This window comes from Epinephelus lanceolatus, chromosome 17 (assembly GCF_041903045.1).
Source record: "Epinephelus lanceolatus isolate andai-2023 chromosome 17, ASM4190304v1, whole genome shotgun sequence".
NCBI classification, from domain to species: Eukaryota; Metazoa; Chordata; class Actinopteri; order Perciformes; family Serranidae; genus Epinephelus; species Epinephelus lanceolatus.
In genome coordinates, this window is record NC_135750.1 from 17036474 (window position 1) to 17064271 (window position 27798).

Sequence of the window (27798 nt, forward strand, 5' to 3'; positions counted from 1 at the left end):
CATCATAAGAGTGTGTCAAAGCGATAATAATGAAAATGTCATGAAAAAGTCATAGTATAGTATGTTATTAAAAAAATACCGGAAAAAAGTCAGAGGATACTATGGCATTAAAAATGCCACAAAAAGTCATAGTCCAGTATGTCATTAAAAATGTTACCAAAAAAAGTCATAGTATAGTATACCATTAAAAATGTCATAAATATATCATAGTATAGTATGGCATTAAAGATGTCATTAAAATTTCATAGTATAGTATGGCATTAAAGATGTCATTAAAAAGTCATTGTATAGTATGTCATATAAAATGTCACTGAAAAGCCACAGTATAGTATGGCGTTGAAAATATCATTAAAAAGTCATAGTATAGCATGCCAAAAAAACTGTCAAAAATGTCATAGTATAGCATGTCGAACAAACTGTCAAAAATGTCATACTATAGCATGGTGAAAAAACTGTTCAAAAAGTCATAGTATACCATGTCAAAAAACGTCATAGTATAACATGTCAAAAAAACTGTTGAAAATGTCATAGTATAGCATGTCAAAAAATGTCATAGTATAGCATGTCAAAAAACGTCATAGTATAGCATGCCGAAAAAAACGTCAAAAACGTCATAGTATAAAATGTCGAAAAATGTCATATTATAGCATGTTGAAAAAAATGGTTAAAACGTCATTGTATAGCATGCCAAAAAACGTCATGGTATAGCATGTCAAAAAAAACATAAAAAAAAGTCATAGTATAGCATGTTGAAAAAACTGCTGAAAACGTCATAATATAGCATGTTGAAAAAACTGTGAAAAACGTCATAGTGTAGTATGACGTTTAGTCATAGTATGGCATGACAAAAACGTCATTGCATAGCATGTCAAAAAAACCCTGCTAAAAACAACATAGTATAGCATGTTCAAAAACATCATAGTATAGCATGCTGAAAAAACTGTCCAAAATATCAACAATGTCATAGTATAATATGTAAAAAAAAGGCAAAAAAAATCATAATATAGCATGTTGAAAAAACTGAGAAAAACGTCATAGTGTAGCATGTTGAAAAAACTGCAAAAGACGTCATACTAAAACATGACAAAAAACATCATTGCATAGCATGTCAAAAAAACTGCTAAAAATGCCATAGTATAGCGTGTTGAAAAACATCATACTATAGCATGCTGAAAAAACTGTCCAAAATGTATTACAGCATGTCGAAAAAAATGCTTTAAACATCATAGTATAGCATATTGTAAAAAGGTTGTAGTATAGCATGTCGAAAAAACTGTCAACAATGTCATAGTATAGTATGTAAAAAAAAAAACTAAAAAAATGCCATACTATATCATGTCAAAAAAATACTAAAATTTCATAGTATAGCATGTTGACAAATTTCATAGTATAGCATGCTGAAAAAAACTCAAAAATTTCATATTATAGTATGTCAAAAAAACTGCCAAAAATGTCATAGTATAGCATGTCGAAAAAAATGCTAAAAAGTCATAGTATATCAAACTGTCAAAAATGTCATAGTATAGCGTGTCAAAAAATGTCACAGTATAGGATGTCAACAAAAACTATCAGAAATGTCATAGTATAGCATGTCGAAAAAAATGCTAAAAAGTCATAGTATATCAAACTGTCAAAAATGTCATAGTATAGCGTGTCAAAAAATATCACAGTATAGGATGTCAACAAAAACTGTCAGAAATGTCATAGTATAGCATGTCGAAAAAAATGCTAAAAAGTCATAGTATAGCATGTCGAAAAAACTATCAAAAATGTCATAGTATAGCACGTCGAAAAATGTCATAGTATAGCATGTTGAAAAAAACTGTAAAAAATGTCATAGGATAGTATGTCGAAAAAACTGCTAAAAAGTCATAGTATAGCATGTCGAAAAAACTGTCAAAAATGTCATAGTATAGCATGTTGAAAAAACTGTAAAAAATGTCATAGTATAGTATGTCAAAAAACTGCTAAAAACGTCATAGTATAGCATGTCGAAAAAAACTGTAAAAAATGTCATAGGATAGTATGTCGAAAAAACTGCTAAAAAGTCATAGTATAGCATGTCGAAAAAACTGTCAAAAATGTCATAGTATAGCATGTTGAAAAAACTGTAAAGAAAGTCATAGTATAGTATGTCAAAAAACTGCTAAAAACGTCATAGCATAGCATGTCGAAAAAACTGTAAAAAATGTCATAGGATAGTATGTCGAAAAAAATGCTAAAAAGTCATAGTATAGCATGTTGAAAAAACTGTCAAAAATGTCATAGTATAGTATGTCAAAAAAATGGCAAAAAATGTCATACTATATCATGTCGAAAAAATACTAAAATTTCATAGTATAGCATGTAGAAAAAAATGCTAAAAAGTCATAGTATAGCATGTCGAAAAAACTGTCAAAAATGTCATAGTATAGCATGCTGAAAAAAACTGTCAAAAATGTCATAGTATAGCATGTCGAAAAAACATCATAGTATAGCATACTGAAAAAACGTCATAGTATAGCATGTCGAAAAAACTGTCAAAAATGTCATAGTATAGTATGTCAAAATTATTGCTAAAAACGTCATAGTATAGCATGTCAAAAAATGTCATAGCATAGTATGTTGAAATTACTGCTAAAAACGTCATAGTATAGCATGTCGAAAAAACTGTCAAAAATGTCATAGTATAGTATGTTGAAATTACTGCTAAAAAAGTCATAGTATAGCATGTTGAAAAATGTCATAGTATAGCATGTTGAAAAAAACTGTCAAAAATGTCATAGTATAGCATGTCGAAAAATATAGTATAGCATGTTGAAAAAAACTGCCAAAAATGTCATAGTATAGCATGTCGAAAAAACTGTCAAAAATGTCATAATATAGCATGTCGAAAAATGTCATAGTATGGCATGTTGAAAAAAACTGTCAAAAATGTCATAGTATAGCATGTCGAAAACTGTCATGGTATAGCATGTCGAAAAAACTGTCAAAAATGTCATAGTATAGCATGTCGAAAAGTGTCATAGTATAGTATGTTGAAAAAACTGCTAAAAACGTCATAGTATAGCATGTTGAAAAAACCTCACGGTTTAGCATGTCAAAAACACTGTCAAAAATGTCATAGTATAACATCTCAAAAAAAATGCTAAAAAAGTCATAGTATAGCATGTTGACAAAAATGCTAAAAAGTCATAGTATAGCAAGCTGTCGAAAACTGTCATAGTAGGGGAGACCGGGGTAAGATGAGCCACTTTTCATATTCAGGATCACTACATCAAGGCTATTATAGTTTTGTTGCTAACTGATATATGTGCATATATTTCAGGATGTTGTGCATCCCTACAAACAATCAGAATGAGTGTAAACATAACTGTTTTGATAATATAGCATGTCCAAAAAAAGTGGTCTCGTGGCACAACTTACCCCGTGTCTGGGGTAAGTTGAGCATAGGAGTGGGGTAAGTTGAGCCATCTCCCTCCTTCCCTCCCCCCGCCCTCCCTCCTACCCCCCTTCCCCCCACCTCACCTTCTCTCCTCCCCCTTTCTCTCTCCCTCCCTGGGTTAAAATATTCCAGTTATACATGTCTGTACTGAATTAAATAAGACGCTTCTTCAAATCCATGTGTATTTTTATTTATAATACACAATTCAACAGGTGCAAATCTTTTTTTAAATTATTATTGCATATAACAACTTCAAAACATTTTAGCATAGGCCTGAGAATGCCTTAAAGTGCACTTAGCAAGAGAACCTTAACAGCTGTGTTTTTGGAAAGAAAACACTGAACTAAATCCGTAGACGTGAATTCTAGTTTGGTGTCCTTGCTGACAGGAGGGCCAATTGTGGAAATTAAGGTATTATAATAATTTGAACTTGTTTATTAACACATTTGAGCATTCTGAACCAAAACTCTAATTCTCTCATCATCCTTCCTCTATATGTCCTCCTTCATCCTCTCTAAAGTCCTCCCTCCATCTTACTCTCGTTCCCCTCCCTCCTTCCATCCATATCCCACCTGCCCCTTTACTCAGTATCCCACCTGTCCAGGTTGCAGGGGAATACAAACTGCTGGGACTCTGAGGTTTGGGGAGTTTTGCAATTACATCGCTTCTTGGGAAGAATCCCTCATCTTTCTCCTTGAAAGTAAGGCTTGGTTTACCATATCCAGCTTTGCCTCTCTCAGAAACTTAGGGCTCAACTTACCCCTGTTCAAATTGCTCAACTTACCCCATAGCTACCATACTGACTTTATTAGCCCCCACAGCTAAAATGGTGCACTTTCATGCTAGCTGTACTACCTCATTTTGTAGTTAATAGATACCACAATTGATGTATAAAACAAATTAAAAATGATTTATTTTGGTCTAAACACAATCCCCATGAAACTTATGACAGACTAAATTCACTTTCATGAGTGAAAAATGCTTTTTTGGACATAAATCTCTAACCACTTAACTCATGTGGTTCTTACCTTCACAGAATAAAATGATGCCTTCCTCCTAAATATTTGGTCACATGCTCAATTTTATTTACGGTTTCCTAGCAACAAGGGGTGGTTCAACTTACCCTTTGGCTCAACTTACCCCAGTCTCCCCTATAGCATGTCAAAAAAACTGTCAAAAATGTCATAGTATAGCATGTTGAAAAAACTGTCAAAAATGTCATAATATAGCATGTCGAAAAATGTCATAGTATGGCATGTTGAAAAAAACTCAAAAATGTCATGGTATAGCATGTCGAAAACTGTCATAGTATAGCATGTCGAAAAAACGGTCAAAAATGTCATAGTATAGCATGTTGAAAAAACCTCACGGTTTAGCATGTCGAAAAAACTGTCAAAAATGTCATAGTATAACATCTCAAAAAAAATGCTAAAAAAGTCATAGTATAGCATGTCGACAAAAATGCTAAAAAGTCATAGTATAGCAAGCTGTCAAAAATGTCATAGTATAGCGTGTCGAAAAATGTCACAGTATAGCATGTCGACAAAAATTGTCCAAAACGTCATAGTAGCCTATAGCATGTGAAAAAAAATGTCAAAAACGTCACGGTATAGCATGTCGACAAAAACTGTAAAAAATGTCATAGTATAGTATGTCGAAAAAACTGCTAAAAAGGTCATAGTATGGTGTGAAGACCCTTCCACTCTCTGTGTGGTGCTGGTGTACTGTGTGCTGTTTTCTTCTGGCAGGTTCTGGTCTGAGGCGGGTCGTCGTCATCAGGTGATGAGCTGCACCTGGGCCTGGTGATGTGCTCGAACCATATATCCCTCCTTCCTCAGATACCTTGTGTCCGCCGCTGTACCTACACACACGTTCCATCTGTGGGGCATGGGAGTGCTCCTGCCCTGCTGGTCGCTGAAATGGACCTTCTACCTTCTTTTGTTTTACTTCAATAAATAAACTAAGCGCTATTTGGCACTGATCCCCTCTCTGCTCTCGTTTCTGGTTGCGGCCTCAGAGTCCAAAATGTCATAGTATATTATGGTGAAAAAACTGTCAAAACTATCATAGTATAGGATGTCGAAAAAACTGTCAGAAATGTCATACTATAGTATGTTGAAATTACTGCTAAAAACGTCATATTATAGCATGTCAAAAAAATGCTAAAAAAAAGTCATAGGATAGCATGTCGAAAAAACTGTCAAAAATGTCATAGTATAGTATGTCGAAAAAACTGCTAAAAACGTCATAGTATTGCATGTTGAAACAGCCTCATATTATAGCATGTCGAACAAACGGTCAAAAATGTCATACTATAGCATGGTGAAAAAACTGTTCAAAAATGTCATAGTATAGCATGTCAAAAAACGTCATATAGCATGTCAAAATAACGTCATAGTATAGCATGTCGAAAAAACTGCTAAAAAAGTCATAGGATAGCATGTACAAAAACATCATCGTATAGTATGTCGAGAAAACTGCTAAAAACGTCATAGTATAGCATGTCGACAAACATCATAGTATAGCATATCAAGAAAACTGTCATAGTATAGTATGTCGAAATTACTGCTAAAAACCTCATGGTTTAGCATGGCGAAAAAACTGTCAAAAATGTCATAGCATGTCGAAAAATGGAAAAAATGTCATGGCATAGCATGTCGAAAAAACTGTCAAAAATGTCATAGTATAGCATGTCGAAAAATTTCATAGGATAGCATGTCAGGAAAAACTCAAAAATGTCATAGTATAGCATGTCGAAAAACTGCTAAAAAAGTCATTGTATAGCATGTTGAAAAAACCTCATGGTATAGCATGTCGAAAAAACTGTCAAAAATGTCATACTATAGCATGGTGAAAAAACTGTCAAAAAACGTCATAGTATAGCATGTCGAAAAAACTGTCAAATATGTCATAGTATAGCATGTCGAAATTACTGCTAAAAACGTCATAATATAGCATGTCGAAAAAACTGTCAAAAATGTCATAGTATAGTATGTCAAAATCACTGCTAAAAACGTCATAGTATAGCATGTCAAAAAACTGTCAAAAATGTCATAGTATAGTATGTCAAAATTACTGGTAAAAACGTCATAGTATAGCATGTCGAAAAATTTCATAGGATAGCATGTCAGGAAAAACTGTCAAAAATGTCATAGTATAGTATGTCGAAAAACTGCTAAAAAAGTCATTGTATAGCATGTTGAAAAAACCTCATGGTATAGCATGTCGAAAAAATTGTCAAAAATGTCATACTATAGCATGGTGAAAAAACTGTCAAAAAACGTCATAGTATAGCATGTCGAAAAAACCATAGACATATATACATAGACGCCGCATCGAGTGCCTGAGCGCGTCCTCGCCGGCCGCCATCTTGGATGGGTCTCGCTTCGCCTCCACAGTGCATTCACTTCTATTGAGGAAGGAGCTGTATGCACAAGTAAAATAGAATAACTCACTGAATTTTCAACTGATTTTCACGTGGTTTGGTTTGTTACAAACAGCACACATGTAGTTATGATACAGGATGCTTTTGTACATTAAAAATGCGGGATTTCATGCTTTAATACTTTCTGCAGATAGCAACAGCATGTTATTTAGGTCACAACAGTTATTTTATTCACCTCAACCCCAGAGTGTGATGGATATATATATATACATATTTATACATACACACACACATATACATATATATATATATATACATATATACATATATATACAGTACAGGCCAAAAGTTTGGACACACCTTCTCATTCAATGCGTTTTCTTTATTTTCATGACTATTTACATTGTAGATTCTCACTGAAGGCATCAGAACTATGAATGAACACATGTGGAGTTATGTACTTAACAAAAAAAGGTGAAATAACTGAAAACATGTTTTATATTCTAGTTTCTTCAAAATAGCCACCCTTTGCTCTGATTACTGCTTTGCACACTCTTGGCATTCTCTCCATGAGCTTCAAGAGGTAGTCACCTGAAATGGTTTCCACTTCACAGGTGTGCCTTATCAGGGTTAATTAGTGGAATTTCTTGCTTTATCAATGGGGTTGGGACCATCAGTTGTGTTGTGCAGAAGTCAGGTTAATACACAGCCGACAGCCCTATTGGACAACTGTTAAAATTCATATTATGGCAAGAACCAATCAGCTAACTAAAGAAAAACGAGTGGCCATCATTACTTTAAGAAATGAAGGTCAGTCAGTCCGGAAAATTGCAAAAACTTTAAATGTGTCCCCAAGTGGAGTTGCAAAAACCATCAAGCGCTACAACGAAACTGGCACACATGAGGACCGACCCAGGAAAGGAAGACCAAGAGTCACCTCTGCTTCTGAGGATAAGTTCATCCGAGTCACCAGCCTCAGAAATGGCAAGTTAACAGCAGCTCAGATCAGAGACCAGATGAATGCCACACAGAGTTCTAGCAGCAGACCCATCTCTAGAACAACTGTTAAGAGGAGACTGTGCGAATCAGGCCTTCATGGTCAAATAGCTGCTAGGAAACCACTGCTAAGGAGAGGCAACAAGCAGAAGAGATTTGTTTGGGCCAAGAAACACAAGGAATGGACATTAGACCAGTGGAAATCTGTGCTTTGGTCTGATGAGTCCAAATTTGAGATCTTTGGTTCCAACCGCCGTGTCTTTTGTAGTATAGCATAGCATATAGCAGTATATTTACCAAATGGAAGTAAGAAAAATAATTCAATAGCAAAATCTACATTGAATTTTTAATGTATGTTAAACAATGAATATATAATTTTAAGATTACTAACACTGACAGTGTCAGTGAATTTTGGAGGATTTTTAAGCATCTTAGAAACATCTGTGAAAAAAAGTATCCAGAAAGAAAAGAAAAACACATTGCACAGAGCCATGATCATCAATCAGAACAGTAAGTTTTATTTATTGTTTCCAGCTGCACTGTATGCTATATGTTCACCTTGTACAAGAAACAAATACAAATACTCACACTAAAAACCAAACAGTCTGCTAGCAGCCGTCTCTTGCTAACATCATGGGGCTAAAAGGGATGGATGTGGCTGCTGCTGTCCACAGAGGGCACGATGCCTCCGAGAGCCACAGCTGGCTTTCATTAGAGCAGAAAAACAAAGAAGAAGAAACTATAAGGAGGAGAGGGCGGGGTCGTTCACATAAGACTATGATTATAAGAACATTTAACAAGGCAATACAAATCTAACAGGACTGAAAACCTTGAACATCAAAAAACTTACATTTGATATATATATATAAAAAAAAAAATACCACAATGGAGAAAGAGGTGGAGACGTGAAAAGCAATAATCCAGTCTTTTTTTTCTTCTCTGGTCAGATTTGGACATATTTGAATGTTGATCTTTTTTTTTCCTGAGTCAGTAAGAGATTTACTGTTTCTGTATTTTCCTACTTCGCTAGCTGGTGCTGCAACATACTGTAGGTCCTTTGGATGCAAACAAGTCATATTTGGGATGCTGTTCATGACAATAACCAAATATTGTAGGTACCTCAGTTCAGCAAAGTTGGAAAAGTTACAACAGCAATATTTAATTGATGTGACACACTCAACATACAATATCTAACCACGAATGGCAGTCTGTTTTATCCTCCTTTTTTAATATTTTTTTTTTGGTTAGAAAGGGTAATTTTGCCTCATAAGCCGAAACATTCTTCATGGAACTACTGCCCCGCATCTTGTCTCTACATTCATGGGCCACCAGCCACGACGATAAGAAAAGAGTAAAGATGGAGTCCAGATTTCTGATGGAGACGGCAGATACTGCTGTTGTCATCAGCTGACTTTTCTTGACTGCTAACAAAACTGTGAATCCATTCATTTTCACACACTGAAGAACAGAAAACAGATATTCACTTGCAACAGAAACACAGAATATAAGCTAAACAGAGGGAAAGTAAAAAACAAAACAAAATAACACGAGACATGTTTGCGCTGAAATGGGTGGAGCTGACAAGGAAGAGGGGGAAATGAGGCTTGACGGATCATTTATGAAGTCACTGTCCCTTCAAGCTCTTACGTTAAAGCAGAGAGGACGGGTCGGAGTTCCATCCTGCACGTGGAAATGTCAACGTGTCCCAGAAGTCAGGAGGAATCCCCCCTGAAATATACTCAAAAATAAAGATAAAAACTAAAATATCACGTAAATCAATGAAGAACAAAAACAGATACGGGGGGAGGAAAAGGTTTCAGATCATCGTCGCATGAGTTTGACGGTCAGTCCCATCTCAGTGTGGCAGCTCATCCACTGTCCTCACTCAGGGCTTAGTGGTTTCATACAAAAAGAAAACGTGTGAAACGTTGCCCGGCAGGCAGTCTGCTGGTAGGTTCAGATGGCTGAAGTCAAGCGTACAGTTGGATGGTTGAGTTGGTAGGGTTTCTGTTTTTTTTTTGTTTGTTTACATCGGTTTTAGCCCCCTGCTCGGTCACAGCAGCAGTCCTACGGCTCAGTCATGTGCTCTCTCATGGGGTCGCCATGTTTGGAGGGTTGGTTGGGGGAGGTGGCCTGTGACGGATGGGTACCAGGGGGCAGGGTGTGGGCGATGGGCACTCCCCCAGGCACCAACCCTTCCATAGGTCCGGGTATCCCACCGGGGGCGACGCCCACCACACCAGGAGGGAATCTGGAGGAGAACAGGAAATGATCAACAGGCGTGATACAGAGCAAAACTGTTTAACTTAAAGTAACCTTCTTTTTTTTTTATTTACAAAATGGCAAATCCTGGAGAAAGCCTGCTGCTGCTCATCTGTCACACTTTTTTTCCCCACCACAAATATTTGTTGCTCCTGATCATTAGCGTCTGAAGTGGGATTTTATAATAACTGCTAATTAAGAAACTAAATCAACACATGAAATCTGAAAAACTGTGCAATTAAAATGAATATATAGATAATAATCTACTCTTGGGGATACAAATAAACATTTCAGAGAATCCAAACATCTGAGCATTAGTGAGCATCATCACCTCTATGATACTAAATATTTAGATATAGCGCAAGGAGCACAGCAGCATGGAGGCAGTACATGAGAATGTTCAGGATCCTTATCTGGTGTAGGGGAGGATTTTAAAGGGTCGTTCACCCAAATTGCAAAAAGAAAAACATTATTTCTTACTTTCCCTCCAGTTATATTTAGCCATACAGAGTTTTGGCTTTACTGCTCAGGTTTTTAAAGGTCCAGTTTGTAGGATTTAGTGGCATCTAGTGGTGAGGTTGCAGAACTGAAACTTTTCTTGGGTGCCAACTGTGTCGGAGAACTATGATGGAAAATGTGAATGTTTGATTTGTCCCTTCTGGGCTACTGTAAAACAACATGGCAGACTCCATGGATGAGGACCTGCTCTGTATGTAGATATAAATGACTCGTTCTGAGGCAATGAAAACACAGAAATGAATATTATACACAATTCCTGCTGATAGATGCCTCTAAAGCATACACACTGGACCTTTAAGATACTAAGATATCTGCTGCCAACAATACTGGAGGTCAATGGAATTTTGTTTGTTTCATAGTCTTCAGAAAACTATTAATCAGCACTACGTCTTACCAAAAATAGTGAAATAATTTCCTCAGTAAATGAGAAAAAATATTTCTTCTTTTTTTTTACAACTTGGGTGAACTGTTCCTTTATCACAGGGAGCTGAAAGGGCAAAAGTGTGTGTGTGGGGGGGTTCTTAGAATGGTGCAGGAGTAAGTCCTAAAACCTGGAAATGAGTTAGCATTTTAGCGTTCCTGGGTCCTTCGTCTTAAAGTCACTGGGTTTTTTCAACGTTTTTTGTTTAGATGCCTGAAATAAGGTCTGTGGTTAACACATGAGACTTTCACGTTTTGTTCTACAACAGTTAATACCCCACTCCTGAATTTTGAAGCCTTTATGTTTCCTATAAAAGAAGGTCGCTAACAAGTGGCTTAATGAGACTACAGTGCATTGTCACAGTGAACGCAGCTTTACAGCCTGGTTGTGATGGCAACGTTAAAGACATGCAATCATACTGTATCTTTATTTATGAAGCACTTTTCAAAACAAAGTGCTTTACATGTAAATAACTTTTAAAAGAACTAATAAAAACTAATGTGAATGAACTTAAAACTCAAGTAAAATCAGGAAAGGCTCTCTGATTTCTGAAGTATGCTTTAAGAGGGGACTTAAGAGAGATCACTGACTCGTTCAACCTGGTTTCCTCAGGCACACTGTTCCAGAGCCTCGGGGCCCTGACAGCAAACGCTCTGTCCCCTTTAGTTTTCAGCCAGATCTCTGGAACAGACAAAAGACCTCTGCCCGAGGACTTCAAAATACGTCCTGGTGTGTACGGCACTGGTCAGAGATATAGCTGGGAGAGAAACCATGAAGAGCCTTAAAAGTAACCAGTAAAATCTTAAAATGTATTCTAACACATTCTGGCAGTGTAAAGAGGCGAAAACTGGAGTGATGTGATCACGTCTCTCGGTTCTGTTTCAAAGCCTGGCAGCTGAATTCTGAACAATCTGGAATCCATTAATAGATTTTTGACTCAGGGAAGAAAATAGGCTGTTGCAGTGATCCAGGTGTGTAAAAAAAAATGGATCGGATTTTTGAAATATTTCTAAGATGATAAAAATATTGCAGAAGCTTTGTGACGTGCTGCTCAAAAATTACTGTCAAACCAGACTCCAAGATGTCTTGCAACAGGTTTGATTTTTATCCAATAGGGGAGTTTGGATAGCTTGTTTATGACCTATGGTTAGCATTTTACTTCTGGCGATCGCATTTACACTTCATAAATCATCAAAGTGGTGGTCGCTTGTGATGATTATCTTGCTGCACAAAACGTCTAAGTATCATAAACTGTTGTTTGCCACAGAGCTTATTTTCTGCAGTTATGTAAAATCAAGTAGAAAAATAACAATGGGTGAACTTCGGGGTTGGCTGAAAAAAAAATCTTAATCCCTGCAGCACTCCATTGCAAATAAAACAACTAATAATATCCCAGGTGTGTTACTGAGGGTTTTGCAAAAGTTTAAGATTTTTTAATCCCTTTCTTCTTTCCCTGTGATGACATAACTCCATATGAAAAAGCTCTACAACTAAAACCTTCCTGCTTTTCTTACTTCACCTGCCAATTTACATAATAAAAAACAGTCATTGCAATATTTGGATTACACTTCTTGTTCTACTCTTGATTTCCAGTGTGCCATATGTAGCTGTACATGTACAGAAAGTGTCCAACATTAGAGTGATCCTGTGAGCTGTGTTTGTGTTTCAGGGTGGTGGTGGTGGTGGTGGTGGTGGGGTTTGGGGAGTTGATGAGATGCTGGATAGAGTGGGTACAGTTACAGGAAATGTGAGTTCAGAGTGTGAAGCAGAAACAGGGGCCACAGATTTCAATGGGCTTTGGTATTTATTAATGATGTTATACGTCTGCTCTGGCCTGTGGGCCAGCTGTGGTAAGCATTCATTTACCTGGTTGAGAATTAGGTATATAATTTGTCCTGCATTCCCCCCGTTGCTATGGCCTGTACCATGGTTTGGTTCATTCGGCTGTGTGAGAGAAGCAGTTCATTCTGGTTGAGACAATATAGAGACTGAGAAACGATGGATCAATTCATTTGGGCCAACTTCTACGTATTAATACGCCACAAAAACTAGGACCAAGCCCAATATTCAGGAAAAGAAAGTCAGAATTGTGTCAAACATACATATGAACATCTACACTCCCCCTCCCCCGTGTGTTGAGCCTCAGCTACTGCAGGTGTTGAGGTGACACAGGTGATCTCTGTGTGATGTGAGTAGCTCGCTGAGTTCCTTCACATAAATCCCCCTCCTACCTGTAGGCGGCACCATTGATCTCAGGGTGAACTTGAGGCTGCTGCTGCTGCTCCATCATTCCCCAGGGCGCCGTGGTAACAAAGAACTCTTTGTTGACGCAGTTTCGGAGGCTGTCAGGAATACGGCCTGTGTCGGGGCGAGATTGAGCAGAGGTGAGCTGAGAAACCGAAAAATCTGTGAGAGTGGGAATGCGTTCAAAGGTGTCTCCGTACCAGTGATGGCTCTGCGTATTTCTGTGGCGGCAGCCTCTCTCATCTCCAGTGACGCCTGCTCGCTGTACCAGGCAGTGTGGGGTGTGCAGATCAAGTTGGGGGCGTCTTTCAGGGGACCTTGGGAAAAACTGTTCGGCAGGAAATGAAAGAAAGAAAAGAGAAACAAAGGGATTAAGAGATGCAAGAGGCAGAATTTCTTTTGTTCTTGATATCATTGGGATTTCCTTCCCTTATTTGGGTGTATTACATATTTGAGATTCCTGTCCGATATGTTTAATAATGAACTGTCTGAATAAGAAAGTGTGATCATAAGCACCTGAAAGGCTCCGACTCGTGGACGTCCAAGGCGGCTCCCCGTATCCTCCCTTCTTTCAGGGCCTGAGCCAAAGCTTTCTCATCCACCAGACCTCCCCGTGCCGAGTTGACCAGGAAAGCACCTTGACGCATCTACACACACACACAAAAACGGCAGCATAAATAATTCCAGCAATCAACATGTGTGGCTCTGAGGCTGCACACCCAGGGTGGCTGTCGTTGGCTCAATGCTGCGTGGGAAGACAACACGTGGTGGGAGACAAACGCTTTTCAGATGAAGAACGACAAGATAACAAAAGGCCTCTCAAAGACAGGAGACATTTAAATGACACTAATCCCTTCATCTTCACAGAAGCTTTTATTCACGGTACATAAGACACTAGCATGTATGTCACGATGCAGATGAACATGCATTGTATTTAACTTGATTTTCTTGTGAAAGCTAAGAACACAATTAGTGAAAACATATGCAGTTTCAAAGCAGCTATCACTTTCAGCAGCTGTACATGCTGCAAATAGTTATTAAACCATTTATTTTAATACAGCCAGCAGTTTGATGTATGTCCTCCAGGTGGCAGCAATGATCAGGGGAAGACTAAGAGTGTTTTCTTATTTATCATGTTAAAACTGATCCCCAAAGTGTAAAAAATTAAATAAATCTGGGGGTTAAAGTGCATGCTGTGGTTAGCTTAGCTGCTGATTCATCAAGGCTGGTTCACTTGCAAGCCTGACAGTGACTTGGCTGGTCAGTAGCATTTTTCGGTTGTTACTAACTGCTGTAATGGCAACTCAGAATTGCTGTGGTGTGCTGCATAAACATGTTCTGGACTTTAAATGTACAGTATGTTGGATTACACAGCAGGAAAAATTGCAAACATTTATACCATTCAACTGCTGAGAAATGCTAATGTGTACTGGTTTGTAATATAATAATTTTAAATTACTGAAAAAGTAAAACAAGAAGACAGACCAATAATAATGAAAGATTAGAACAAAAAAAACAAACAACAACAATAAAATAAAATAGAATTAAATTAAATTAAAAATAAATAAATAAAATAAAATTTTAATTAAAAAATAAGGGTCAAAACATTAAAGAACATAAAAACACAAAAGTAAAATAAATACAATGAAAGGAATAAAAGCAATAAACAATTATGGTCCTAATTATGTATTACATGTTTTACTGAGAGAAAAATGTCACAATTCATATTTTTTCCAACATGAAAGTCAGTATGCTTGGCTCATTTTCGAAAAACAAGCACAAGAACACACTGGCTGACTCCTACACACAGACACTTTGGCCTGTTTGGGTCACAGTGACCTGAGAGTTATGAAACGGTGAGGAAGAACAGCCTGATTACAGCGAATCTTCCCAGCACATTACAGACATTAAACACAAAGAGCTGCCCCACCCCCAAACATTCATCCCTCTTATTCCGGATCCACACAGATTCCTCAAACGTCTGTGTTTCTTTGTATGTGCGTGCTCCGAGTATCTTACCACTCATTAAAAGGTTGTTTAAACAGCTTATAATTGGAAGTTGCCAACAAAGGAGCGCTGGCAGCCAGGGAATGCTAGTGGCCAGCCAAGTCAGCTGCCAGTCCGCTGGGTTAAAGCTGTGCTACCAATCTCCAGGAATCATTAGCCTAGTGAGGAGAATGTGCAGCCCGCTTTGCTGGGTAATGAGGGGGAGCTTCTGCCAATTGAGGTTTATCAGTGTTTGGTAAGTTGCAGGCTCGTTCTGCCTCTCAGACCATGTATAATGTGAGACAGTAAAATCTGTTTCCTTTATTTCCTTTATTCATCTCTTCATATGAGAAAGATATACAATGAATAAGGGCCTCCTACCTGTTTGATGGTGAAGTCGTTGATGAGGTGGTGGTTGTGTTCGTTCAGGTTGCAGTGCAGGGAGACGCAGTCGCTCTGGTAGAGCAGGTCCTGGAGCGTGTAGACTCGCTGAACGCCAAGCGAGCGTTCCAAGCCATCTTGGAGGTAGGGGTCGTAGAAGATCACGTTGAAGCCGAACGCCTTGGCCCGCATCGCCACTGCCTGGCCCGAGCGACCTGATGGAGGCATGAAAGGAAAAGAAATCGCACACTAAGAGAGGATTCAGATTTTAGTAGCTTGGTTTTAATACTCAGCCTTCGGACAGTGCAGCTATCCCTTAACAGCAACTAAAAAAATGCATGTGTGTATTTGAGTGCTGGCACTGAAAATATGAATTGATTAATCTATTAGTTATTTGACAGAAAATTAATCACAGCAAATCTAATGATTAATTGTTGAATGAGCACAAATGCCCAACATTTGCTAGTTCAAAACATTTGTCATCCAATTAAATTTTAATGTATCTAATACGCAAAAAAAAAAAAATCTCTCACTAATAGCTTTATTTTTTTAAACCAGCCACAGCTGCACTTTGTGTTTAATACTAATATAAAAATCATGTTAGCACTGACACTGTGAGCTTGTTAGCATACTAACATTAGCAATGCGCTTAAAATATCTCCATGGCCGTGTTCGGAATCGCATACTGACATACTGCCTACATACTCAAGTTGGATATACTGCATACAACCTACTAAAAAGTTTATTTAGTGGGCAGTATGCCATTACCAACACTGTTCACGCTGACGTATGTGCAAGCAAAACAGTCATGTGACTGCATCTCATGACTTTATCAACGCCAGCACCTCTCACATCTCCAAAAACATCTAGGAAATTTCCAGACAGGCAATATTTGTATAAACTGACCACATCTTGAGAATGGAAAAAGTGAAAAATGTTAAAACTTAATAAAGTGACATATTAACAGCTTCTAACCTGGCTCAAAATCTCGGCTGTTGTGCAGTCTGAAGAGATGCAGTGCACTGTGGGGCAGTTGAGTATGTCCAGTAAGTAAATTTGGGAATCCTAGGATAGTGAAAGAATGACCCCCCTAGGCCCCTACACTCCCTCTGACTACCTAGTACTTGTTGCTTTTGTTGGTTGGATTGGCTAGGTTTAGGCAAGAGGAGTGGAACTAGTTGGGGTTGGGGTAAGAATGTTTAGGCAGAGTGAGGCGAGCCTTTTCTTCGCTATCCTAGGATTCGCATCTAGTACCAAATATTTTTTCTAATGTAGTACACATCCAGGCATTTCTCACACACAAAAAATCTAAATACTATGCAGTGTGGACGCACTACATACTCAATTTTACGTCATACTTTGTATGACTAGTATGTTGGTATGTGATCCAACCAAGCTGCAACCTCTGGGGCCGTAAAATAATTAAGCTAACATGGATGTGCCAGAAACTGCAGTTCCTCAAACGGCCACTTGAGGCTGGCTCCAGAGGCAAGTCAATCCCCATACACCACCCCCATGTTAAAATGCCCAACTATACAGCAGAAATTAACATGTTTACAGCCTGGTGCAAAAAATGGTTTTCATCTTTATAATTTATTTCAACATTCTTAACAACTGCACAAGGGGTGATTTTATATAACTCAGCCAAGTCAATGTAATTAAGGTTTAAAGTTCTGCATAATTAGGGCCCTTGCTGCTTTGACTGACAGGCTGTCAGTGAGGCATCACCACAGTCTATGAGTGAGATCCACTTCTCGCTCCTATACAGCTCCAACCTCTTGTCCAAATATGGTTACTTCCGGCTCCAAAAAAACCCAAGATGGCGATGGCAAAAATGCCAAATGCCAAGTCCACAAACAACGGGTGACATCACTTTAGTAAGTCCATTATTTTTCCTATCTATATTTCAAACACAGCCCTTGCCTGCACCCATCTTTACAGAGCCACTAGCATGGCTGCAACATCTTAATCTTGCTCACAATTTTTAGCATTTAGCAGACTTAACTATGAAAATTATCGACAGAAAAGTGAATATATATATATTTATTTTTTTCAGCCCTAATGAGTTCCAAAAAATTAAGCAAACTGACAACCTGGAAACACAGTGACAACACAATGAAAGGATAATTACCACCCCAAACTGATATCAGAATTGAGGAGCTGCCTTGCAAAAATTAAGCTACATTAAAAACATTTTAATCTCAGAATTTGAACAAGCAGGTAAAATGAGATTTATATTTAATAGAGAGAAGAGAGGCTGTCCCTGATGGCCATAGTAGTTGTCATATAGTTACATACAGTTGCTGTCAACCGACATAAACAATTCACTGCTGAAAAGACAGAAGGAGCTCACCAAATCCAATGAGACCAAGCGTCTCTCCCCGGATCCTGGCCGCCCCCGACGCCACCTCCCGGATCTGCTCCACACTCTGGACCCGCGTGCCCTCCCGGAGAGCCTGGTACAGCCAGGTGTTTCGCCGATACAGGTTGAGGATGTGACAAAGTGTTGAGTCTGCTGTCTCCTCTACAGCCGCTGAGGGAATATTACACACGGCAATGCCTAGAAAAGGTCAGATGGGAGAGGAAAAGGGAGAAACAATGAAGCTCGAGAGATGAAAGCGACATAGACACTTCAAATGACATAATTGCTTCACAGATTTAGTAGTTGTAATAGTCGGTTATAATTACTGTAGCTGTTTTGAAGAGAGATTCATGTTTTATTTCACAAAATAATTGGCAGGAAATTTCTTTTCTTTATGACCCTCTACAAAATAAAAAAAGCACTGTGTATAAAACTGAACTGTGAAGGATAAGAGGATAATTATAACTGCTAATTATGCCCATGAAAAGAACATTTCTCAAAAAAAAAAAATCCATGTCAGCATACTAAGATGTATTTGCACAAACGACAATAATTAGGATATCACACTAAATCCCGCTCTCATACCAAACATATGCCGAAGGGGCCAAATGGGAATCGGAGGGAGAGTTTCATATCAGTTGGAGCATCTGCTCTGCATATGCAATCAGCGCCATTACATATTCTGTTTACAGTATGTAATAATTCCTGCTACATATGTTATTTATGTTAAGTCAATACAGCAAGCAGAGTTTGGTTTGGCTTCCATCCAAAAGTGCACTATCCTTATCCATAATGCATAATTTTTTTGATTTATTCTTTATTTTTCCTCATGCTGTAGTGAATGAACGAGCCATATGGGCAAATACAACCACTCCTTGTTCATTATTCTCAGCATATTTTTACTGTCTGCTTCTGAACAACCTCACTTTTTACATCTATCTTCCTCCTATTTTGTCTGCATCTGTCTCTGTCTCACCGAGATCTCCGGCAGCCTTGATGTCGATGTTGTCGTAGCCGCTGCCGATGCGGATGATGATGCGCAGCGCCTTGAACTTCTCCAGGTCCTCTCTGGTCAGGGTGATAGTGTGGTACATCATGGCCCCTACTGCCTCATTCAGCACCTGATTAGAGAGGAAGAGGCATCATCATCGCTGTCTTATTGCTTCAGTATTCCCTCAGCAATCATTAGCTGCATTAGAGATGAGAGCAAACTGGAAATCTGGATTTATATTATGATCACAATGTGTTCTTAATCAATATCATCCAAACATTATAATTCAGACGGTTTTTCCGCAATGTTATGTATGAGCAACTTTAATAAGAGTGCTGTCTCTACCTCCCTTTTCCAGGATCTAAGTTTATGTCCGCTTTTCTTCATCTAAATGCAAATTGATTGTTTATGTGTGCCCTAAAACATGAGTGGTTGTCTCTGTGTTTATAATGAGCGCTTACCAAAGCTGGTTTTTGTCACAATCCATTCATTCAAACCGTACGCAAACAAGGTTGAAGTGGATGCGGGCGGGATCATAAAGTAGACCGACAGCTGCTGAGGAACCCAGAAAGCATGAGCAAGTAGCTGCTGCAAGCCGCCGCCGTTAAATAACAGGTTTAAATTCACAACCCGCTCAGTGAATTAACCTAACCCAGCCAGATTAGCATAACCATGAATTACCATGCAACATTTTTTTTTATTGGAGTGAGCTGTAGTGAGAGCTGGATGCTAAATTCAAGGTTAAAGCTCTCCTCATGCATTAATCTCATTACTTGAGAGAAGCAAGCCCAGCAGCAGGCTTGGCTGGAGACGATGCTGGAAAATGACAGAGAAGCACCGCTGACTGCTGAGCAACAGAGAGACGAGCTGAAAGCAAGTTTACATGAAGTGGAAAAAGTGAGCAAATGGGTTCTGTGTTGCTTTAATTTGTTAAAGAATTATTCTGCAGTTTGAGCTGGCATGCCACGGTGCATGTTCATCTTTACATTGTTTTGCACAATGCTATTACATTACCTACAGCGAGGGATCATGAATACTGCAAAGCATATAAAGCCTTTAACAATGGAAACACACTTCACTTTTCTACACTTGTGTAATAGAACAAAGCCTTAACGAAATACTTGAGCATGGAGATTCATTTAAGGTTTCAGAGGGAGTTACACTACTATAAAATAATGAGCTTTATAGCGGTTGGTAGGCGTATTCTTGAACTTCGGAGTGAGCCGGGCAAATAGTTTCCCCTGCTTTCAGTCATTATGCTACACTAACCGCCTGCCGGCTCTAGCTTCCTACTCAGTGTAATGAGTTGTATCATCTCAAAGACCAGTGGTTTTTAACCTTTTTCATCAGGGGACCCCTTTTCTATCACTGAGTAAACTGACGATCCTTTGCTAACTGACCAATTTGTATTTTAAATAGGGGTGGGCGATATAGCCCTAACATAATATTATATTTCAGGGTATTTTGCGATAACAATAGTCTTTACAATATGACAAATGATTAATTTAAGAACATAGAATTGCAACAAAATAAGTGATATAGTTTTACAGTTTGTCTTCAAATATTCAGTAAAAACTAAACTGAAATCATCTCTCATTTCTGTTTAGTATGTGAACAGCAACAGTAACTCAGAGTGAGAGTCAGATTCTGTATACAATATTAATAGTTCAACAAAATAAAATCTACCCCAAATTACACATTTAAACAGCTCCCAAATACAAAAAATGTCCCCTGGGATCTATATATATGAATCAACAGGTGATTTCCTTCTTTTAGCAAAATCCTAAATGACTGAGTTGTTTTTTTCCAACTGGACCTTTATGCTCTGCCATTTCTCCTCTAATCATCACGCTGTAACCCGTGACAGGCTGTTATGATACCACGACCATTGCACATTCACATATATGGACTTTTTTACTGATCATCACATAGGTTAACATTACCAAAGGTTTATGACAAAATCATTTGACGATACCGACTCCTGTGTGCACACGGCGAGAGAGGAGAGGAAGAGACGCTGTGCTGCTGCCAGAGGAGCCGCTGAATGAGTTCCCTCTGAGCTGTAAGTCACTAAAAGAGTCTGAGAAGTCCGGGGCTGTTCATACAACATTCAGGACGCCACAGTTTATTCCACACTACTGAAGCTGCTCCTCTTTCTGGAACCACTGCGGAGTCGGTAATAATTTCACTTTCAGCCATGCTTGTTGTTGCCGTGGGTAACAGTATGATGTCAATATGTCAACAAGTCAAAATATCGCGAGTATCACAATATGAATTTTTCATATGATGTTAAAAATTATACCAGTATTATCGTATTAACGAGATGATATGGCACACCCCTAAACTTAAATAATAATCTAAACTAAAAAAATAACAATTTTATTTCATTTTCTTCACAGAAATGAAGGCCTACTGTGTATTTTATTTTTAAAGAAAGTTTTCTTACACCCCTTAAAATCAAAAAAGCCTCACAACCCCCTGTGAAGCTTTGACAACCCTGGTATCATAGACTGTACAACAGAAGCAGACTCTGGGTCTGGAGAGTGAAGCCAATGAGGAAGCAGTCTAGCTCACCAGACCTTTCTCAAGAAAAGAAAGGTTTGGCTGCGCCGACTCTCACTTTAAGATTGGAGAAGAAAACGCCCCGGCTTTTTTTATTTCTTTCAACCAATCACAATTGTTCTTGGCAGTGCCAGCAACGGTGCGCTTGCAAAAATATTGCCGGGGGGAAACAGGTTTTGGTGTAACACGCCCACAAAAATATCGCCTACAGGACGCGAACCATGGCAGAAAAATGGCTACATCCCCGCAAAATCAAACACCGCAAAAGTTAGTAAAGGACGTGTTGAAAACTGCTACACAACCAGAGGTTGTCGGGCGGGACTTCAGCGGGTGGCTCGTTCCGTCCAATGAGAGGCTGATCTATGCAGTGAACTTCCGCCCACTCAGACTAATGAGGAAGGTGCCTTAAACTGCATTATTGTTAATCACCAACAGGGGGCGACTCCACTGGTTGCAAAGAGAAGTCTAATTGTTGTTAGTCTGAGATAATGACCCTTCTTCTACCTTGATTTATTACCTTAGTAACTATTTTCCTGATGAGTTTATGGTCTCAATCGACAGTTTCAAGTCCTCTTCAGACAGCATAATGTTAATTTTGTCAATTATGATCCCATTTAGAGTAAAATAGATAATGAAGCAGGGCATGGCTACCTTGTGATTGACAAGATACTACCACAGCGACCTGTAAATCAGGATAGAGGCATAGCAGTCTTCCACAGCTTCACCTCTCATCCAATAATGGTCACTTCTGGTTCCAAACGGCCAATACGACAAACTCGAGAACGGTAGTCCACAAACCAATAGGTGATGTCACTGTGGCTGTATCTGCTTCTTTTACACGGCCTCCGATCAAGCCTCTCATCTAATGGTTGGTAAAAAGCTATTTGCTCCAAATATCAAGATTATGCTCAAAAGCTGCAACAAAGACAAACTAATGCAATACATTATTCAAACAACTTTACTAAAACAACAACAACATTTATCTTCCTTTCTCTGTGTATGGTTCTCAAAAGCCATTGTGATTAAGGGCTAATTCTTTGGGAAGCCTACACTGGATGGAGGGACATAAGGAAAATAATGTGGACATAAAAGTCTAGGACCATCATTTTATACATGAATATTTTTATTTTATTACTCCTAAATTATTCAAAACACAGAGCATCCCTGTATGGTTAAGGCACATACTATATAACCGCAATGTCTTTGCTCTCAATTCCAATTCCCCCATGTGTCCCTCAACATTTCCCGTCCATCACTACACTGTCAACTATCAAACAAGCCCCAAAAATACCACAAAAACCCTGCCATTCATGTATGACAAAGTACTGACATGCTCCATTTCTCCTGAAATGTTCTTTTGTCCTGATTGATGTTTTCTTCATGAGCGAGATACACATAATTTTCTCAATTACATCCTCTCCTGTGGTTGAGATTTTTTTTGTGCAACTTTTACTTTGCGCTAAAACAGCAGCACTTCATGAGAACAGTGGTTACTGATACAGTGATGCGAAAGACACTTGAAAAACACACCACTCTTTTTTATCTTTCTGAAAGTCTTCTCTGTCTTTCCAAGGACAGTGCTGCTGTTATTAGTTAATAGACCACAAGTGCTTTGTAATAAATTTCTTTTAATGTGCACTCAACAGGGCCCCAAAACACTTCTCTCAGGTCACCACTGGCTCGCAGTTGCACTTTGCAGAGCACGAGTACTCCAGTATACACACTGATTCCTTGAGTGACAGATTCCTTAATCGCCGCATTTGCTCTCTTCCAGGCAGTGCGTGCAAAAAGACAGCAATGTGCTTTGGTTTGCTTGCTTGGTGGGTGAGTCTGTTTGTATACTTGTGTGTGAACAGTACTTCACTACTGAAACTTGCAGTGAGGTTGTTGGCGAGTGTGTAAGTGTGTGTAAGTGTGTGTGTGTGTAGAGTGCCCCATCTGTACCCTCTGCTGTGCAGTTATAGTTGTGGGAACGCTGCCAACATCTATTCTCCCAGATGGGTCCTCAGTATGTGTAATGTATTCACTACGAGAGCATCGTACTGGACGGAGATTGCTTGTGTGTGTGTGTGTGTGTGTGTGTGTGTGTAAGTGTATGTGGATTAAGGGGGCATAGAAAAGCCTAAAGTTAGATGAAGAAAAATCAAGTATTTATTTTATATTTCTTCCATTTAACCTCCAAATTCGTATCATTAGGTTGGCATAAAAGTAAAACTGACAAGTGCAAGGTACAATTTCTCTTAAAACAGGAAGTGGAACCCTCTCTGTCGTCTTCTTTAAAGACACAAAAAAAGACAAAGACACGGATTGTAAAATTTCTCCTCTCCTGGCTTCAGTGTATAGGCAGTAAAATAAGACAAATGTTTCACCCACTCTGGCTCAGAACAATTATACTGCATTTCTATTACCAGCCTCCTCCTCCTCCTCCTCCTCCTTATTTAACAAGGCAGCACTTCAGCACCCAGTGGGATTAGAGTCAGTGATGAAACCATTATAGCTGAACTGGGAGAGTGGAACAAGCCAGTGGGCTGAAATATTATTAAAACATTACAGTGGAGGAGATGCAGAAAGAGGAGAGGGTTGACCCTTCTGCGCAAATTATTCAAGAATCGCATTCAAAGTTCATCCTATGTCCATATCATGCCTGCGTCCTACAGATGCTGCCGCTATTACAGGAAGCAGTGCTTTATGTGGTCTGACCTATTCCAAACATGTGCTGTATATTAAAGATGCTAGAATGTTTGGCAGCACGGTGGTGAAGTGGTTAGCATTGTCGGTGGGGGGTTCGAACCCACTGTGGCGAAGCCCTTCTGTGCAGAGGTTGCATGTCAGCTTGAGTTTTCTCCAGGTACTCCCACAGTCCAAAGACATGCAGGTTAACTGGTGACTCTAAATTGGTTGTAGGTGTGAATGTGAGTGTGAATGGTTGTCTGTCTCTATGTGTCAGCCCTGTGATAGTCTGGCGACCTGTCCAGGGTGTAACCCGCCTGTTGCTCAATGACAGCTGGGATAGGCTCCAGCGCCCCCGCGACTACCGCCAGGATAAGCGGTTACAAAAAATGAATGAATCATAGAATGTAGACTATCTACCAAACGACAGCGTTCTGCCAAGTCCTGCCCTCCTGTGCAGTGATTGGCTCGTACTATCTGTAATCATGACCTCTGTGCCCTTATCCCCTACCTGCCTCAGACACTGACGCACCAATCACAGCACATAATCACGGCACAGTCTCAGCACAGCAGTGTGGGACTCGGCAAAACACTGCGTTTGGTTGGTAAATTATAGCAATTACCTCATTAAACTTACAAACAATGCCTTTGCTGTCTGTCACATTCAGGAACATCAGAAAATTGTTGGTTGTTTATTAAGAGTGTCTACAGATAAAACCAAATTAAATTTAAGGTTTCCACCACCTTATGTGAAATTTAAGACCAAACCTGCAATGGAAGTACACACTATATATGTGTGTATGTGTGTGACGCACATGTGTAAGTACTCTTCCAAGTAAACACACTGATGTCAGTTCAAAATGAACAATAAAGGAAAAATTACAATTATTGGGTGACTTTAAGTTTAATGTGTTTAATGTACAAAGAAAACAAAACCTCACTGGTGTCATCAGTGCTAATTATTATTGCAGTTCTTTGGTTTGTGTGGTTGTAGACAGTCATTGGGTCTGTCAGGCTGGAGAAATATTCGCAGTAATGTAACAGAAAATATTCAAGATCCAATGAATCTGAATTTAAGACAGTTTTAGACTCTTTAAGACTCCTTAACGCTTATATTAAGAAAACTTAATTTGAGACATTTTAAGGACCTGTAGATACCCTGACATTCCCTGTTTCTCTGTGCCTTAGTCGCATTTATACTTATGATTTACTTCCATAAAGTACAAGCGTTCCATACATTTATTTTCATTATCGATGAATTTCCTGACTTTGTGCCCTTAAAAAAGCACTGTTTGACTTGTTTTTTAAACGTACTATTTCAATATAATTAACATGTGACCAAATTTCCATTTGTACGCTAAAAGCTCCAGAAACAAGCAAGAAAATAATCCTTAAGTTTAGAATATTTAATCATAGACATGTGATGCCAAGAATGAATCCACACTCATTAATTGTTGTTATTAAAATTCAAAGAAAACACAGAGCCAGAAATGACGACAGTATGTGACTGCAGGAATCTTGGAAAACATAGATTTAAATACATTGTCAAATACATGAAGTTCCTTGTTACAGCTCCTCCGCCTGACACACTATTGTTTAATTCTTCATTTTTCCCCCCTTTTTATTTATTTATTTTTTTCCTGGCTGAGTGGTGAGACAGATTACACTTGATGTCTACAAGCTCCAGATTGCTTGAAGCAATGAAAATTGCTTGAAGAGAAGAAAAAAAAGGAAACATAAAATTGACAGCAAATCAACAAGAACTAATTAAAGTTAATTACATACATAAACAAAGGCTGCTAAAACGAGCTGATAAATAAGGAGCCTTCATGTCAGACACTCGAGATTTTGGACGGGGCTTTGAAGGCTCTTGTTCTGTTTTGAATGTTTTATTTCGCTTTGATTGATTTGAGCAAGGTGTGTGTGGTGAACACTGGGGCGGAGGGTGGGAATATTCGTGTTTAATATTGAGCTTATTGATTAAATATATAGAAAAGGGGTCAGATTTGATAAGTAATCACTTCTTCCTAGTCCTTTTCGGACATGAAATATGTTTGTTAGGTATTCTTGTATTGTTTTTTTTTTACTTTTAATCTTGATCTTTTAAAATTATTTTTTTTGCACGTTTGAAATAAAATCTAATCTAATCTAATGTGAAGAGCCATCCCAGGACTGCAGTCTGTTGTTGTAAGGGGTTACCAAGGTCAGAGCTTCAGGTTTGTTTTAGTGCAGGTAACAGTTTAAATAATGTAAAGATATTAAATAAAATGGGGGCAATCAAATTCTGTTATTGTAAGAATTGTAGCTGCCACATTTTTTAAAAGCTACAGATGAAGAGATGACACCTGACAAGTTATTTTCGTACCTTTTCATGTATCTCCTGTGTGGACTGGGCGTCACAGAAAGCCACGGTGGCCAGGTCTTTGAGGATGGGCATCTCCACAGTGCAGTCGCGCCCATCCAGCAGCGCCACCAGGGGGCGCGGGTGCATAGGCCCATTCATAATCTGGGGCCGAATACCTGCAGAGAGACAGAGGGAGAAAGAGAGGGAGTTAATTATTTATGTCTGGCACACACAGTCAAGTGAGCTACAGAAGAAGCAGTAAAATGTGGGAAATGCATCCCGCAGCAGGAAGTGTTTACACAGGCTGGGACTGTGTGTTTTGCCTGTGTGACAGGCTAAATTAGCGACACACACACACACGCACACACACACACACGCACACATGCCTGAGTGTGTGTAGTTCCCTACTTTAAACCACTATCATCGTCTCCTTTACCTGGCAACACTGGTCGACACACACTCACTCACACACATACAACGCTGGTGATATGAATACCCCCCTCTCTTGCTGTTATCCACACTGTTACCAGGCAACAGGTCCTTTCACCCCATGAGGTCATCACCTCCATTATCCTATCACCGTACAGAAGCCGGCAGGCCTCCAGTGTGTGCGTCTCTGCTTCTTCTGTACAGTTTACGCCCTTCACACACTCGTTCCAACACCGAAGAAAATCAGCCGCTTAATTCAAACTTCATCTCCAGGTTCGTCCTGCCGAAGCGAGTTTTTTGGCTTCGTCTTCACCCTTCTGTCAAGTTGTGATACGGCTGCCCTCCGGGGAGAAAAGTGTCAGAAACACTGCTGGAAACTAGAAATGTGCCAATATTGATGAATTCTTACTCTCACTTCCTTAAATCAATGTGATGTGTTCTTTAGTTTGTTAAATAATAGTGTAAAATCGAGTAGAAAATGTGACTGTGCGGACCCAAATTCCACTAAAAAGAGGGAAAAGAGAAAGGAGAAAGGGGGGGTCCACACACCACCACTCTCTGGCTCCCTGCTGCCTGTTGTCATGGTGATTAGAGGATTTGGGCAGGATTATGAAATATTTTATTTAGTGACATCTGCGCTGCTGGAGAGGACATCCAAGCCTGCTCGCTCCATGTCTGTCTCTCTAACTCCTCCACTTTTGGGAAGCAAGAAGCATGTTTGTGACCTACACGACTACAACATGCAAACATATGTACTTTAAACAAATCAGATGCGTAGAACGGGGAAACAAAATACGGAAAACATGAGGTGCATGCAAATGT

General features: G+C 39.0%; 1 protein-coding gene across 5 annotated transcripts in view; it reads right to left on the bottom strand.

Annotated features, from left to right (window-relative positions):
- Window positions 1-8302: 8302 nt before the first annotated feature.
- ctbp2a (C-terminal binding protein 2a) overlaps window positions 8303-27798 on the bottom strand; it is a 91433-nt gene continuing 71937 nt past the window's right edge. For 3 of the 5 annotated variants that reach the window (XM_033613339.2, XM_033613337.2, XM_033613340.2), the window contains 8 exons: window positions 26569-26723; window positions 18957-19101; window positions 17972-18178; window positions 15619-15833; window positions 13768-13898; window positions 13452-13579; window positions 13239-13365; window positions 8303-10056 (listed from right to left, as the gene is read on the bottom strand). In XM_033613339.2, the coding sequence (XP_033469230.1) occupies window positions 9873-10056; window positions 13239-13365; window positions 13452-13579; window positions 13768-13898; window positions 15619-15833; window positions 17972-18178; window positions 18957-19101; window positions 26569-26723 (1292 nt within the window). In that variant the 3' untranslated portion in view covers window positions 8303-9872. Of the gene's footprint in view, window positions 10057-12873; window positions 12952-13238; window positions 13366-13451; window positions 13580-13767; window positions 13899-15618; window positions 15834-17971; window positions 18179-18956; window positions 19102-26568; window positions 26724-27798 lie in introns of all 5 variants that reach the window. The other 2 variants (XM_033613341.2, XM_033613338.2) reach the window with 2 other exon arrangements.